A 16,608-nucleotide genomic window follows, 5' to 3' on the forward strand; every position below is an offset into this window, starting at 1 on the left:
AACTTGGAATCAGCCTCTCTAGGAACACAGAAAGAAACTTTAGTGGGGTACGTTTAAAAAGTGCCATAGCGTCACAGGCAATACACAACTTGAACAGCTTACGAACTGTGGACATCAAATATAAGTCTTACATACATACATACATACACTTTATTTCAACTCAAATTATCAGAGTAGCTCTGTTGAGCTAATATCTTCGAGAAAGAAAAATATTTAAATCAATTAAATCATTAAAATACATTAAAACTACCACTAAAAGTTCATTTTCTTTTTCTTTATGGCTGTCTTAAAATCTTTACATGATGTCATTGTTCTCATACTGTCTGGGATACAAAAAGGATACAATTTCAATTTCTGTCTTTAATTGTCACAATTGCAATTGACAGTTTCTGTCTTAAATACTTTTATTAAATAACTCATATTTCCTGTTATAATATACTCTCTTTGAAGCTTGTTTGGTTTAATGTATTTTGTTGTTATTTCTGTCGCTTTTTTGTTGCAAATATAAGTTAAGAGGTTATCATTATATCTCATCTTCTATTTGCAAGAGAAAAATATTCCATATTTAAAGCTTGCTTTTGCCACATGATTTTCCTTGAAATACTATATATGAATTCATTCTGCTACATGGTTTCATCAATTTTAATAAAACTAAGAACTTGCTGTATTCAAAATATTCTTGTCATCAGCACAAAGGCAGCAAATGCCAAAGTCAGGTAGACCCACGCATTACTTTGAAATGGAGACTTGTGGTGGTGCATTTGCCTCCAATGGGGAACAGATTTATCCAGCTTGTTCCTTGAGTACAAAGCAAGAAGACCTGGAGTCACAAACATGATAGCTAACCCTGCAAAGGAGCCCTGAAAAATGAGAAATGTAATGTCAAAAAAATATTCCACAACAGATTGAAGTGATATCCTAGTTGATTCATACAACAGAAAAAAAACTTAACAAAACTTGTTGGCAGATTTAAGCTCTCTTATCCTTATTAGAAGGTCAAAAAATTTCAAGCTAAACTTCCTGAAGAGAAAATAGGTTAAAAATCTTCAAGCAAGTGGTTAACTTTCATGGATGAGGCAAATTTGAAGGAATTTCAAATTTAGCACCATTCAAACACCATAAAAAAACCCTGAAAGCTGTAAATACACTTAAAATTAATTTTACAAATTTGGGTTTCTAAGAATAATACCCTTCAAGACCTACCAGTAACCTAAATATAAATCTAAAAACTACCAAACTGAAAGGACACAGCAATGGACACTTACTGTAAGTGCAACAAGCTGACCAACATCATGTGTAAACACTGCAATAACAACAGGTGGCATAAGGGCCACAAGTGTGAAGATCTGCTGGCTAAATATTAAGCTCTGAAAAAAAGATGCACAATTTATTACAATTAAATACCAGGGAAGAAGAAAATAATTCATTTTTAAATGTATATCTAGCTAGTGTACCAGACTGAACTTTCAAATGTTCTTGATTCTTTAATTTTCAGAGAATGTTTTCCAAAATAAAGGGTCATTCAAACAGGCCCAATTTTGCTAAATTCATTGCATATCTTCCATAAATGACCATCATCCTCATCATTGTTTATTGCCACTGTCATAACAAATGAGAGATCAAATTACTCAAGCAGAATGTGTTAATTATTCCTATAATGTGTTAGATTTTAATCATTAACATTAAAGTTATCGATATTACGGTAAAACAAATAAAAAGTACAGGAAATCCTCCTCAAACCTATCTCCCAATATCTAAAATTTTTATCACTCTTAAAAGCATTTTGATCATACCATTTGTTTCAATTGCTTCTAAAGTCAGTTAACATGTTAATATGGAGAGGGAGAAAGAGGTTTTGAAGCTTTGATTTAATTAGTGCATTACCTTTGAAACTGGAAATAGTGCCATCAAATTATTCCTCAAAGTTATACAGATCAGAGGAAAGTTGCTACTCAGTGTAAATACAGGATAAAGGCTGAGAAACTTTGCCAAGACAGTAACAGAGTGGTCACTAAAGTTTAATGTATAAAGTGGAAGGATGGCTGATGCTGGTTTATTTAAGACTGCAGAGAAAACAATGATGCCACAGTAGAGAAGAACTATCACATAGTCCACCAAAACAACTTGCAGAGTTTTTCTTTTGTCAGCCAGAGGAAGAATGATGGATGGAACACTGTGATGACACATGAATGCAAACACTGCCATGCCTAAGAGCTGCAATGAAATATTAAACTTCAAATAATCTCATATCTTGCAATATAGGAAAACACAGTTAAACCCTTCTATACAGTCTGACCCTTGAGGAACTGGAAAGTGGTCATTCAAATCAGTAAAGGGTATAAGTTTCTATAGAAACTGTGGTGCTGCACCAGTGGGGGAATATAACAAGGTAATTTGGTTTCATCAGTTGAGTTGATGATGGAAATTGGCCACCATAAGGAGTTTCATAGCTGAAATGTTCAGTGTCAGCCCTTCACCAGAGCGAAAGTTTTGCTCTCAGGAAGGTCATTAAAATCAGTTTGCTGCAAATCATCATTTAAGCTTTTTCCATGTAGCCTCATCTAACCACAAGGGTAGTTGGGAGAAATTAAAAAACGTTATGCAAATCTGAGACATTTAGGTTCGCAAAATCAACTCTGGGCCACTTAACCCTTTAACTCCCAGGAGTAATTTAAATGTAACTTCTCCCTTTTCACATCCATACATTATCAATCAAAAAGGTAATAAGAATTTTTAGACTTATTGGGTAAAAGTTGCTTTTCTTGATCTAACACCAAATTCTTGTACCTAATTTACAAGGAAATTTAAAAGCAGCTAGAGGGGAGAATTAACAATCAAATCTTGGGAATTAAAGGTTTAAATGGATGTGGTCTCTAATAGTAGAAAAAGATCAGTACATATTTAAATAACAAATGTACTGGGCTTTAACTTCAGTAGGGGTCATAGCAGTAATTATGGTTTAGTGGTTACAAAGCTAGATTCTGGATCAAAATATCCAGGGTCAAACCCCAACTGAAGTGATGTGTTATCTGATGTTCTCAGGTATGACAAATTGTTAAGGACAGCACTTAGAGAGCTGCAAAGATAGCATGAATCAAAAGTTTGGGAAATATTATACTGTGTAATTGAATATCAACTTATTTCATCATCATTCATACAGCACATGATACACAGCAAACAAAGATAAGTACAAAAACTGTAAGACCTCCTTAGCCTTATCTGTATCCCATAATATCAGCTGGTCTGTTGGTACTCTGTGTCCATTTGCAATGTCCAGTAGTGTCAGCACAATCATTAACACCATAGCAGAGTTCCTCATTACCATTGTAAACATTTGAAGATATGTAGTTTTTTGGAAATTGAAGAAACAAAATGGTCCAATGAACATGATAAAACCCCAGAGGAAAGAATAATAAGATATTTGATGGCTGGTACCAACAGCTTGCTCCAATGTTGTAGCAACTGATACTGCATAAATTGCAAGATCCTGAAAAAAGGAAATTTAATCAAATCAAAATTTAAGGTAATTTGCTAAACAGCGTTTTAAACTCAAAACAAAAAACATGCTCTTTCTTTAAGCTGGTTATGAATATGCAAGTTCTCGGGGGCTGTATTGTTTTGATGAAACAAAAGGCTTCTTTTGTTTCGGCTTCATTCAATGAAAGCCGCTACGAAATTCAAGGTTTTTTGCATACTTTATTTCTCGAAAACGAAGTGCAAACCAGCGAAAAAAAAAACCAAAACAGTGTATATCGAGTAAAACTAAGTCCACATGCCAAAATTCAACTACTTCTGAACACTTTCAAAAATGGCCGAAAAATCAAGGGGTCGTTCTTGCTCTGAGCCTTTCATTTGATTTCAGCACAATTATCATGACAATTATTAACAAAGGCTTCTTTTAACCCTTAACACCCTATCATCACTTTACATATTCTCCATACTGTTCTATACATTTCCTAAGGTGCTGACAAGGAGAATTTGTTTATAAATTAGCAGCTTCTTTGAGAGTGATCATTTCTATTATTCTCATACTTTACTGTTTGATTCAGGGGTGATATAACGAGGAAATATTAGATGCTCGCCACTATTGAGAGTCAAATGTTTAACTGTGGTGTTTAACACATGTAGCAACATTAATTGTCAAGTTATGCAGATGCCTTCCAAACCTCCCCAGCGAGTTGTTGGTACCTTCACTGGAAGTATCCTAGAGCTCTCCCAATTGGTGACAGAACCATTTGGTGTTGATTCATATCAAGACAATTCCCTCATTGAAATTACGTTCAACCCTTATAACTGTTTGCTTGACACGGTATTATTTTATGTTCATGAGCAGATAAATATCAAGGTTTGATAAGCTTTGCATTCATTAGGGCTGCAAGAATGACCTATCATCCATCAGTTAAAAAAAAATATTAGATGCAAATCAGAATTCTCAGAGTATTGCTGCAAAAATTGTGTAGTCATTTGTGAACCTTTAAACTCCCAAGATCTGATTGATGGTAATTCTCCCCTCTAGCTGCTACAGATTTCCTTGTAAATTAGTTATGGAAATTTGGTTTTAGATCAAGATAAATGGTTAAGAAGGCACTCACCCCATATAAATACAAACAAAGAACTGCATAGAAGAATGTAGATCCCACACTTCCAAGAAATATCTCTGACAAATAGCCCATCTCAAATTTCTCTTCAATTTCAAACAATGGAGGAGATATTACATCAGTCTTGACCTTGATTTGACTTTTTTCTTCCATACTTTCATTTTGAAGCAGGCCTCCTTTCACACTGCCTTTTCTACAAACTGATTTTGTTCTTCGCCAAGCATTAGCAGTTGCTAGTACTTCAATCATGAAGGTTACACTAATAAATGCCATGAAAGACACAGTGATGAGACAAAGAACACCTGCAAAAATTCCAGCTTTTGCAATAGCAGATGGAAGGGCAAGAATTCCCACACCAACAAGGAGGTTGAACAGGAAAATAGTGGCAACCTGAAATCAATAGATATTCGTGTTTATGTTATAAACCACATAGCCCAATGTGCCCCTGCCAAAACTGAGGAATATCATGTGATTTCCCCTTAGGGGGTAATAACCATGATAACCTTTGTTTAGCCAAAAAATATGCCTAGATGCTGACAGTTTTCCTTTGTTCTTGCACAACTATTGGCTTCTTAGAACTGATAGTGTCTTTACAAAAATATTCAAGTATTGCATTTCCTTGAATAAGTGCCCACACTCTAATAAGCAGCCTCCTGGAATAAGTACCCACCCGGGAATGAGCGCTTCCCCCCCCCTCCCTTACGTTCTTAAATAGTAGTGATACAAGGAAAACCTGTTTCTATTGCCTCTCTTTAAGCTTCAACTACAGCAGAATCAGTTCAGGAACTCTAGCCCAAGTTTAAGCTCTAAAATTTTGGACAAACCAGAAATTCAACACAATTCGCAGTAAATTTTTCTACATCATCTTTTCCCAAAAATAAGCTCCAGTGAAAAAAGACCATTTTGGAAAAAAAATACTTGCTAAAATTGGCTACACTCCCAACAAGTGGTATCACAGCTCAGTACATTGGAAATGGCAACCAACTATTAGTATGTAGGAGGCAAAGGTGTGAACCCTTTAGAAGCCTTTAACCCTTTTAACTCCCAGATTAAATTTGTAATTCTCCTTACTGTCAACCATACAATTCTTTTGATGTTAGTTCAGAGAATTTAGTATTAGATAAACTAATTATCCCCAAATTGATATTTTTCTTTATTCTCATCACTTATCTGATTGATACTGTATCGATATTGTAAGGAGAAATTCTGTCTTGGTCACTCATGGGAGTTAAAGGGTTAATCATTCAGCAGGCGTCCTTTTTTTGTAAAGCTCTTTAACCAAACATTCCTGTCGTATTATACTAGCTAGCACAGATGGGAAATAAAGGTGCTTATATGAAAGCAGCTCATATTACCCCACAATCTTAGAGCAACATCAGTCTAAAGACCTACTCTGAGAGAAACACGTCTCTAGTTGATTTAAATGTCTCGATTTCCTTTGCATTTTACAACACATACCGTAGCAGAGTAGCTAGATGATGCATAATGAACATCGAATGATTTCCCTGACATGAGTGTTCTGTCCGGAATGAGATTGTGTTAAAATAACACACGAATCGTTTTACCTTCCGTACCCTGAATTCGTCGCCATTTTGTTTTTTCGGTTGTACGAGAGAGACTGGGACAAATACAATGCTCAGCTGAATGCAATGAATCGAATATGGCAGGGAGTGGGAAGGTCGAGGTTTCTTTCGTGGACAATTATGCAATTCTTTCCATGAAAAATGGAGAAAACCGATTAAATTTAGAATTTTTTAAAGAATTCTATGCTGCTCTGGATGAGATCGAAAGGTATTTATAAGCTGCGTAATTGTTTGAAGACTTCAGAGCCCTGTTAGTGTTAACCTGAACAGGAACGTTACAGCGAAGGTTAATTTCTCCAGAATTATGAGCTATGCGTGTTTATTGGAACATCTTGAGAAAAAATAGGCTGTTTAAGTGCAATTTTACCTGCTGAGCCAACACAACGAAGTATATTTGATATCTAAATCTTTTTAAGATGTTTGCATAACTGCCTTGGGTGAGTGAGTGATCCGAATGAAGGTCACTTCACTCACCCCCCTCTGCCCCAAGATGAGCGATCTCATCTCGAAACAAAGTCACCTTGCTCTTACAGAAATATGTCTACAGTCATTTTATCATGATCATTATGAATGGTCCCTTTAGCTTGTTTCAAACATAGTCCTCCATATTGAATTTTCGTTTTCAGGAATGAAAAGGTTAAATTTCTGATCACCACTGGAGATAAAAAATTTTACTCAAATGGGCTAGATCAAGAATTCCTTGCGACATGTACTCCAGAGGAGTTCATAGAAACCACATCTTTGCTTCATAAAGTCTTGGCAAGATTATTATCATTTCCCATGTTAACAGTGGCTGCATTAAATGGTAGAGTATTGCCAATTAGACTTCTTATACTCTGTGTGGACTCCTTAATGGTACAAGGAGGTTATGTTATTCAATTTTTTTTTCTTGGATTCATTTGGTTTCAAGTTTGATTGCAGCTTATCAATACTATTGAAAGCCTAAAGGTTGTTAGAAAAAAAACCATCAACTAAGGATATAATTTTATTTTATTTTATACAAATTCTCAAAGTTGGTTTACAAGAAATGTTTGCAAGGTGGTGGAGATAATTAATGTATAGATTTTAGATGTTAAATGTGGGTTAATATCAGTATCATTTTCTCCATGTTCGCAACACAATATAACAATATATTGATGTTCCTACAGTTTTCTTTTTAGTTTTCATTCATGTTCTTGTGTCACTGGTGTGAACCAAGTTTAACTGAGTCGTTTCATGGATGAAAATCATGATAGCAAGTCCCCTGAGTAGCCTGATCATTGGACAGATGTTGACAAATTCCAGCTCACTTGCATTAGACTTACAAGCCATGTTTAAGTTAGTTGTTTTCCTTCTCTGTTGTGTACTATAGGACATACCTTTGCTGGTGGAGCACTATTAGCCCTTGCACATGACTACAGAGTTATGAGAACCAAGAAAGGTTGGTTTAGCTTTCCAGAGGTCAAGTATGGCATGCGTTTTGGTATTGGAAATAACCTGTTGATGAGGTAATTATGCTTGTCTTCTAGTTTGATTTGGCCTCCCTTATTGAGGGAATTAACCAATCTGAGCTGTTTTTACCCCTTAAAGATACCCAAGACAGCTTAAAGTAACAATTATTCAAAGTATTAGTTCTTGGGATACTAAATATTCCCTGTCTTAATGGCTGTGAACAAATCCTGAACTCTTCAGGTGATGCCTTATCCATCTATGACTAGCATGCTAAGGTAATAAAGATATCAAAAGTTTTTTTTTTTTTCAAATGAAATCACCCCCTTTCCCACCTTGGTAATTATGGGATTTTTGGACTGGTCTGGGTATCCTTCCCAATTTCAAATGGGATTCCTAATATCACTTTCAGTGAGATTCCCCTCACTTCCCCCCTCTCCCCTTTGAAAATACAGGATTTTCCCCCCAGTATGAGTTCCTTCCTCATATGAATCTCATCCCCTCCCTCCTTTCCCCCCCCCCCATGGATTTTTCCTATGGTCTCATAAATATTGAATAACTCCTAGCATATACTATCCCACACTTTCATCCCTATGGAGTCCTCCCCAATTTCACCACACCTTTTGCAAGCATTTCTTAGTTCATGGCATCCTTTTACTTCTTCACATGTACCAGAGGGAAGATAAAGGACCCCAAAGTAATTGCAGATGCTGTATTCATGGGACGACGGTTTGAAGCAGAGGAGGCTCTGGCTGGTGGGATTGTCCATGAAATCTGTGATATTGAAAAACTTCTAGATACAGCCATACGGATGGGAAAGGCGGCTGTAGGCAATAATAACTTGAACAGAAATAGTGTTATGCATTTAAAATCAGATTTCTATAGTGACATCATTAGTGGCCTTCAAAGTGAAATTTTAACCGGTAAAGGGCTTCTGAAGAGCTTTGAATTTTTTGGAAGAAAGTCAAAACTCTAAAAGAGGATTTGGCGTATTGTAAAAACTCCAAATCAAACATTGTGATGGGCGTAATTGTATTAATTTGAACTTTTCCTGAGAGACATGCTTTGTGATCATAGATGACGTAAGGAGATGTGGTGACCGGAAAGATTTTTCTCGTTAACGCGAAGCACTTCCATAAGTAACAAAGTTTGGAAACCGGTTATAAGGAGTTATTCCAAGGAATCTAGGCGGGCTGTTTTGAGAACGATCACCGTATAACGCTATAGCGTTTTAAAACAAAGTGGCAGTGACAGAGGCAATCCTGTGTTTATAGTGTCGTACCTTTTTCCGGACTCGTACCCTTGTCGCTATTTACGTATTGTGTTAGAAGAGAAGACTGGATACGAGGATGGATTGAGGTGAGCAGGGTGTCAAACAGGGCCAGTCCACAAAACCAGGAGCCACACCCCCTACTTTTTGCGAAAAGTGCGCGGGTTCCTTAACGTCCCTTGCGAACCAGTACAGGAGAGAAGATGCAGGAGACGGGGCTTAAGGTTTATCGTCCTTATCCGAGATCACCAGAATGTAAAACCGTTTTCAGATGTCATAGCTTAGGCAGCACATTTTCCTCAATTAATTTAAGACCCTGAGTGTTGATCATATCTGGGGCTTGAACCTCGACCTTCCGCACGGCAGTCCAGCGCTCTATGAATAAGTTAATCAAGCGCTGCTTTAATCAGTATCACTCCGTCACACTTCTTGACACGTGTCAGGTACTAAATGAACCATTTGAACGATTCAGTGAATGTTGATAATAAAAATGATTTCATTTCAGGAAGACTTCGAAACATATTTAAAGCAGGAAACGGTTGAGCACAATTGGTTTTTACTATTTTTGCAAATGGTTTTGTTCTTAATGTGCTTTGTAAAGTTACACCTGATGAATAAATTACTTGATATGGGAAGTGATCAGTAAACGGTTTAGTACAGCTTTCATAATAAATTCATTAGGAACAACTATCATGAGCGCATGGAAAAAGGTTTAATGTTCCTCCAAAGTGTGACATGATTGCGATTTGAATATGTTTTCACATCAATTCCTTAAAAAAATTTTGTGAGTTGTGGTTATGTTTAACTTGTTGATTACTATTCAACTTCGTTCTTGCAGAACGCCTCATGGAAAACTTTTAATTAACTGTTTAAAATGCTAAAATCTGAGGCCTTAATCACGCAACTGTAGAGTTTGTGTGGATGACGGTGTCACTTTTTTTTATTGACAAGCTATGGACCAATCGAAATGTTTCAGAACATTCTAGGCGTTACCCCTCTTTTTGTCTTATTTTCCAGAAGCTTTAAATCTCGCTGAGCAGGATGCCGGAAACGACTGGCTTAGTGGTCGGTATTCAAAGGTAAAAGGTTGTGCATCGCAGCTGCGCTAGTTCGCACAGATATAATTTACCTTCATTTATCCTTGGAGATTCTTTCGCTTATGGTGTGTACATTTTTCATTAAGGAACATCGCCGATCATTTAAATCAGGAAAATTAATGGCATGAACTTATTTTCCAGAAGCTTTAAATCTCGCTCAGCAGGATGCCGGAAACGACTGGCTTAGTGGTCGGTATTCAAAGGTAAAAGGTTGTGCATCGCAGCTGCGATAGTTCGCACAGATATAATTTACCTTCATTTATCCTTGGAGATTCTTTCGCTTATGGTGTGTACATTTTTCATTAAGGAGCATCGCTGATCATTTAAATCAGGAAAATGAATGGCATGAACAGCCAGCAGCCCCAACGAGTTGTGATTCAGTATACGAGACCAGTAACCTCTCCGCATCAAAACTTTGGCTGCTTCATATATGTCTGGAATTGTGTTTTTCAGTTCCTGAATATTTCGTGCGCAATCTGTTGTATAGTTGTTGGTGCCTTTCTGTGTGCGGCTGTTTGGTATGTAGGAGTGCCTCTCATTTTCATACATAGTTTCGAAACATTGCCTAGAATGAGTACCCAGTCTTGGCTTAGTATGGATACCTTTTCGACATTCGTATGCGAGACAAGAGTATATTTATATCCTTTTTAGACATTAAGTATTTCTGTTAAGACGTAAGAAACGTAGCTTCGAGAGCAGCCAGTTGATCCTGTTTGGTAACCCTTGTACTCAATAAAAATTAATCTTTTCACAAATTAAAGTATCACGGATCATCTAAGATTTTTAGATATTGTTACAGCGTGCCAGTGATTCCACCCATTTCTCTTCTTCTACCCTAAGGAGCAAATTCTTCAGTTATACGCGATTGAGTTTGGTGGGTTGGAAAGGAAAACATTTGTCTCTCGTTCATGACTCTCGAACCCTGTAAGACTCGTAAGTGCAACTCTCGGTTCTTGCGACATGACCCCAGTCCGGCCTTCCACTTAGGCCGGACGGGGGTCATGACGTTAGCCTGGTTACGTAACAACCTCGTCTCGGAGATTGACACAAGCCTCGTTTCCAACTTTTTAGGCAAATCATCATTTACGATTTTTTCCACCGAAGCACTCCGGAACAGATTAAATCTGCTTGTTAAGAGTGAGGATTAAATTCGTGTATCTACATCGGCAATCTAAAATGAATCGAGTGGTCATTTATCAAAGGCCAGCTCAGCGTTGTAGCGGTCCAAGCTGCACTAAATGTCTTCTAATTTTTTTCACTATCATGTGTTTACTTATTGGTTTCATTTTGACCATGGTGGGTCACCTTGCCGAACCATTTTGGGGCCCAGAAGATGATTGGTGCGACTTTTGCCGCGAGGACAGACTGGAAACAGAACGAAATTTAAAGAATTGTCGAATCGCCGGACCAATATTCCTTGCGATCGGAGGCGTTTTGCTCGTCATTTCGATCTGTTATTGCCAAGTCCAAAACAAAGCAAATCAAGGGCAAGTTATAACCGGACCGCCTTCTACTCAAACTGTCTCTACAAGTCAACCGGGTCCTGGAGCGGTATCAACTTCTCAGTACCCTTCAGGCAACACTTTTGGACCTCAACAACCTTATGGGCCGTCATACGGATATCAACCGGGACCTTACCCGAACAACCTACCTCCTTCTGCTGCGGGAACATATCCACAGTATCCGACAGGACAAGTGTTTCCTCCTGTAACACAACACCCTTTCCCTCCTCAAACACAGCACCCTTTCCCTCCTCAAAGTGGACATGATTACTCACCATACCCTTCGACAGATATGCCTCCTCCACCGTCGTATGAAAGTGCTACAGACCAAAGTGTTACAGACCAAAGTGTAACTCCAACTGCCCCTCCCATGGAGAAAGTGGGTTAGATAGCTCTGAGGTTAGTTTCAAGTTAAAAACTCCTTTAATTTCTAAATCTTTACGAGAAGTATGATGTGTTTATTCACCACATGATACGCTGACCACTTCATCCTAGAAGAAGAAAAAACAAAAACAGTTGGCTTCAAATAGTTCTTAATAGAAAAAAATCTTTTTGCTATACAATAATTCTTTTTTGACCAAACCTGTTTGTTCAATATGGCTATTTCTTTTCTGTTTTTTTGTTTTGTTTGTTTTTTGTTTTCATTTTTATGGACCTCAACTATATCTCGGTTCATCAAAAGGCTTAAAAGGACTTGGCTAATATCCAGCCATTTTGATCTCATGCTTGGTCAATGATACATATATTATGGAAATGACTGTTCTTGACCTCCTTCCTTTATTATAAGCTGAACAATGCACACATATTGATAGCTTACACTTTATGATATTGGAGGACAGATGTTTCTTTGTTGTATAAAACAAATAGATTCGATGTTGCTGTGCGTTTGTTCAGTAGTAATCACAGATGGCATAAAATTTATTTAAGAACATTATTTAGTGACACTCCTGGCTGCACCTTGTATGCCACCTTTTTTGTTCTTATCACATTTTGACATAATTTGTGAGCTATAACTGAACAGAAGCATGGCTATGTGGAATCTATTTGTTAAATAGGAAAGAATTATCCAACATCTCTTTTATCCTTGAGATTTTGCAAGCTGTAGAGGAGATGGGGCTATTCCTTCCCTGAGGCTCCCAGATAATGTAAAATGTTAGCATGTATCTGAAAGTTTTCCTTATTTGTACAAATAGTGAGGCTAGAAAGAAACTGATTCAGTTTATTAGACGTGATTGTTTGAAGTTTTTAGGTTGTGTTTTTCTTTTGAGCTGTAAGATGTTTTAACAGCCATGTGTGCTTTACACACTTCACACACAGTAGATTCTTTGCATGATGATAACAAACGTGGCATTATTTCCAATACTTTGTTTTTTTTCATTTTCCTTTTTCCACGATGGAAAAACTTCTAGTTAATAATAAATTTTAGAAGCCAAGTGGCCTATAGTTGGTAGCCCATATTGGTAGTATCTTTCAGCAAGAGGTGATTAAAAGTATGTCTGCTCCCCTAGGATGTGATGCTCGTCCATCACAGCTAATCCACACGGATTTTGTTTGGTTCCCCTGGTAGATGATAGTTAACGATTTATTATTTTGGGCAGAGAGGGGCGGTGTGAAAGTAAACCCATTACGTAATGTCTAGATACATGACCAAACCAATGGTTGAATGCATGCTTTCTTGTTCTAAGGCCCTAGGTCCTTAGCAGCCTTGTCCCCCACAAGCTGAGTCAAGCAAGATTTAATTGAATACCCAGATATTTATTTAATCTTTTTTTTCTATTTAACAGAGGGAGGATGAATCCAGAGACTTGGAGTAACACATGTGATGTGATAATAATGCAAAGATGGTCTGGGGGAATTTCCCAGTTCTATCTTTGCAGAGGCACAATCTTTGAAACCAAATCTAGTTTAGGAGGACACATGGTATTATTAGCATATAAAAAGATATGGGTTTGGAAACTAAGTGAGCCAAACCAGATTAGGCCATTTTACAGTTGTGTACTTAGTTGCCCAGCCTTTGATTTGAAGTGAGGCTGACGGTGACCTTGTTGTGATAGAGACCAGTAACTAGTTAGCATGATAACAAAGTAATTTGCATTTGAAAAGCAGCAAGGTTTGTATCATAACAAGGTCAGCCTTAGCCTAACTCCTGTTCAAAGGCCTGGCAAACAAGCACACAACTGTAAAATGCACTATTAAGCTATGGTTATTGCAATTTTTGTTTGTTACTGCTTACATGACTGCATATTTATTCCAAGGTAAACAATTTGTTAATCAAGACTGGAGTATTGATTCAGAATTTTTGATGTTTTCATTTAAATGTAATCCCACATTGTGAGAAAGTATGCTTGATACTATAATGAGTAAAAGTGGTTTACTCATTAGCATTATTTAAGCATCAATATGCACAATGATAATCTGCCCTTTTATATATAAGAATTATTTACAAACTGTTGTGTTGATCACACTTAGTGTTGTTAGGGTGAGCACAATTTTTATTTCAAGTTTTTTATTGGTGAGAACTGTTGTGTTGACCACACATGATTAATATTCAATGTTATTAGAGTGAGACCCCTTGGAGTAGGGGGGCTGGGGAGGGGGTTGGTGAAAGAAGAGGAAACTAATTAGCTATGAAGTGTAGGGCTGTGTTTTGTGCAGAATTTTAAAATCTCAGATTGGCTATAAAAATAGAAGAGTCTTGGTATGGATGGGGATAGTATTCAGAGGAAACTGAATCTTGTTTTTTTCAATGTAATCACTGTTTTAAAGCACAAGTTAAGTAATGTGGACAGTTTTGGATGAGGAAGGTTTTTTTACCCCAAGTTGATAATCAAGCAAAAGGTTATCGAGATGGATTAAGTACCAAAAGAAATTTTAAAAAAGCTGAAAATTTAAAGCATTAGCCCTTTAATCATTTGATGTCCGTAATCTGTATATCATAAAAGTTATATATAAACTATATCATTTAAGTATATATACAGTGTAGCACAGGTTGACCAGCATATGACTTAAGTGATGTTCATGCTTGGTATTTGCCGTAACAGTCCAGAGGAGGAAGATAATCTGCAATGCATTGAGGACATTTGAACTCAAAGTACCGACATTGACTCCAGGACATGAACATGATTATATTTTATCTGAGGGATTACTCTTAGTTTTAATAGAGTGGTTCCACTTAAAGTGACGGTTCAAGACAGGTGAAAGACATTACCAACAGGCCATTGGGACTTAGTCAAGGGTGATCACAACTACTTTATAGAGGTGACTTCCCAATGGAGGTGAAAATTACAGTAATTTAGGGGATTATCGATCGCTTAGTACATGGAGACTGCTTAGTACAGGTTTGACTGAAGTTTGAATCAGAACTAGAATTGTCCCTGTAGAACTTTGTCTCAGAGGCAAAAACAAGAGGCATGATTGTAGCCTATGTATAAATAAAGAAATCAGTTACAGTGTAGCTACACACTGTGTAGACAAGACAAAATATTGAACTGGTTTTTGTGCTACTTTGTTTCTAGGGTCCTCTCCTCCCCTCCCTTGAGACAAGAAAGGTGTGTTTGTTCACATCCTGTGATTGTGTTTAACAGCTTTTCAACCTTTGCCATAGTATGTTGCAGTACAGAATAAGTGTATGCCATCCGTGACTGACTAAAATTTTTATGGAATGCAACTGATATTAAGAAGATGATCACAATGGCAACATTGCTTTATTGCTTACAGGGGGACATGCCATTGAGGACTGAATGTTGTAAAGCAGACATCTGATATCGAACGCACAGTCTTGTAAATTCATACTTATAAAGTTTTCTTGCAAATATACAACATGTGACATAATCCCAGTGGCATTACAGAGCAGTTTCTTGGCTTGCCAAGAACTTCGTGATTAAGCACTGGTGCTCGAAGATGCTAGAGTTAGACCGTGGATAGAATAACAAATTATTCGATTACAACTTCTGTTTAAAAATTAGATTATGTGCTGAGATTTCTATGGTATTTTATATGATAAGCAGAATAATACACGCTTTTTGATTGGTTTTAAATATGATCTATTGAAAGACAGACGTATAGGTGACGTCAGCATTAACAAAATTTGGGTTCGCCAATTTGCTAAGCGTTATTGTAAAAACATCGATATTAAGTTGGTTTTTTTAGGCAATATGTTTGGTGTGAAAGACCCTATCCCTCGTGGGCTCCGTACGTGTGTGGTTTACAAGCTGTAATGCCTGCTATGTCGGCGAAACCTCTCGGCATTTATCCACACGCGTAAGTGAGCGCTTGGTCAGCGATAGGACCTCTCACATTTTCAGACATCTACCTAATTCTCCACAATGTCGCACTTTTTGTTCTGATGAGTGTTTTAACATCTTAGATCATGCTTCCACAACTTTTCAACCTAAAATCAAAGAAGCTATCCACATTAAATGGGAGAAACCTACACTTAATCACCAATTTATCATGTTAATTTAAAACTTTACTTGTAAATGCATACACTGTTCTGTTACCATTTGTTTTGTCCAATCAGCATTTTGTTACACACTCTAAATTCAACTCTGCACTTTGTTTTATTCAGAACTGAAGATAACAGAGAAACTGTCGAAACATGTTTTCAAATTTAATAGGTCTCGTTTATCTTCTTAAATTCGTTACATATCTGCTTCTATCTAGACCTTTTAACAACATTTGGCTTTTTAACCCTCTAAACCCTTAGAGTGATTAGCATCAAAGTTCTCCCTACAGAATCACTCCTGAATCATTCGTTAAGGTCGTGAGAATAGAAGAATGATCACTAACGAAGGAAGCCTTTTATTGGAAAACAAATTCTCCTTGTCAGCACCTTACGAAATGTCTAAAGAGCAGTATGGAGAATATGTATACTGATTTTAGGTTGTAAAAGGTTAATCGTTTTAAAACAAATAAGTTCCTTGTTGCCGTGCGTCTGTTTCATAATATAATTTATTCTTTACTCTTACAGACGCACGGCGACCTGGAATTTATTTGTTATTCATACATGAATTTTGATTGGTTCTTGCTCATGGTATATTGGAGACAGCTGTATAGTTTACGTCAAAATTAGGATTCTTGTTGCAGATTTCATGATGCAGTGCGTCTTTTCAGTAACTGTAATAGAACACA

The 16,608-nt window shown here is 37.0% G+C and overlaps 3 protein-coding genes across 4 annotated transcripts; 2 read left to right on the forward strand and 1 right to left on the reverse strand.

The window, feature by feature from the left end:
• Positions 1–141: 141 nt before the first annotated feature.
• On the reverse strand, positions 142–6,194 carry LOC131797710 (transmembrane protein 104 homolog). Its single transcript, XM_059115372.2, has 6 exons — positions 6,057–6,194; positions 4,593–4,988; positions 3,206–3,487; positions 1,885–2,214; positions 1,266–1,367; positions 142–860 (listed from the first exon to the last, which is right to left on the reverse strand). The coding sequence occupies exons 1-6, from the start codon at positions 6,108–6,110 to the stop codon at positions 669–671; spliced, it is 1,356 nt and encodes a 451-aa protein (XP_058971355.1). The 5' UTR covers positions 6,111–6,194; the 3' UTR covers positions 142–668.
• Positions 6,195–6,256: 62 nt separating this feature from the next.
• On the forward strand, positions 6,257–10,686 carry LOC131797708 (uncharacterized). Of its 2 annotated transcripts, XM_066164150.1 has the most exons (6): positions 6,257–6,389; positions 6,808–6,986; positions 7,533–7,668; positions 8,285–10,041; positions 10,118–10,179; positions 10,284–10,686. In XM_066164150.1, the coding sequence occupies exons 1-4, from the start codon at positions 6,259–6,261 to the stop codon at positions 8,583–8,585; spliced, it is 747 nt and encodes a 248-aa protein (XP_066020247.1). In that variant the 5' UTR covers positions 6,257–6,258; the 3' UTR covers positions 8,586–10,041; positions 10,118–10,179; positions 10,284–10,686. The 2 variants fall into 2 exon arrangements, with proteins under 2 accessions (XP_066020247.1, XP_058971353.1); XM_059115370.2 differs by having other exon boundaries at positions 8,285–10,179.
• Positions 10,687–10,859: 173 nt separating this feature from the next.
• LOC131797714 (cAMP-binding protein 1) lies at positions 10,860–14,945 on the forward strand. The gene is made up of 2 exons (XM_059115377.2): positions 10,860–11,877; positions 13,263–14,945. Exon 1 carries the CDS (start codon positions 11,153–11,155, stop codon positions 11,864–11,866), a length of 714 nt encoding a protein of 237 aa, XP_058971360.2. The 5' UTR covers positions 10,860–11,152; the 3' UTR covers positions 11,867–11,877; positions 13,263–14,945.
• The last annotated feature ends 1,663 nt before the right edge of the window (positions 14,946–16,608 follow it).

The sequence above is a fragment of the Pocillopora verrucosa genome, chromosome 3, assembly GCF_036669915.1.
Source record: "Pocillopora verrucosa isolate sample1 chromosome 3, ASM3666991v2, whole genome shotgun sequence".
Lineage (NCBI taxonomy): Eukaryota > Metazoa > Cnidaria > Anthozoa > Scleractinia > Pocilloporidae > Pocillopora > Pocillopora verrucosa.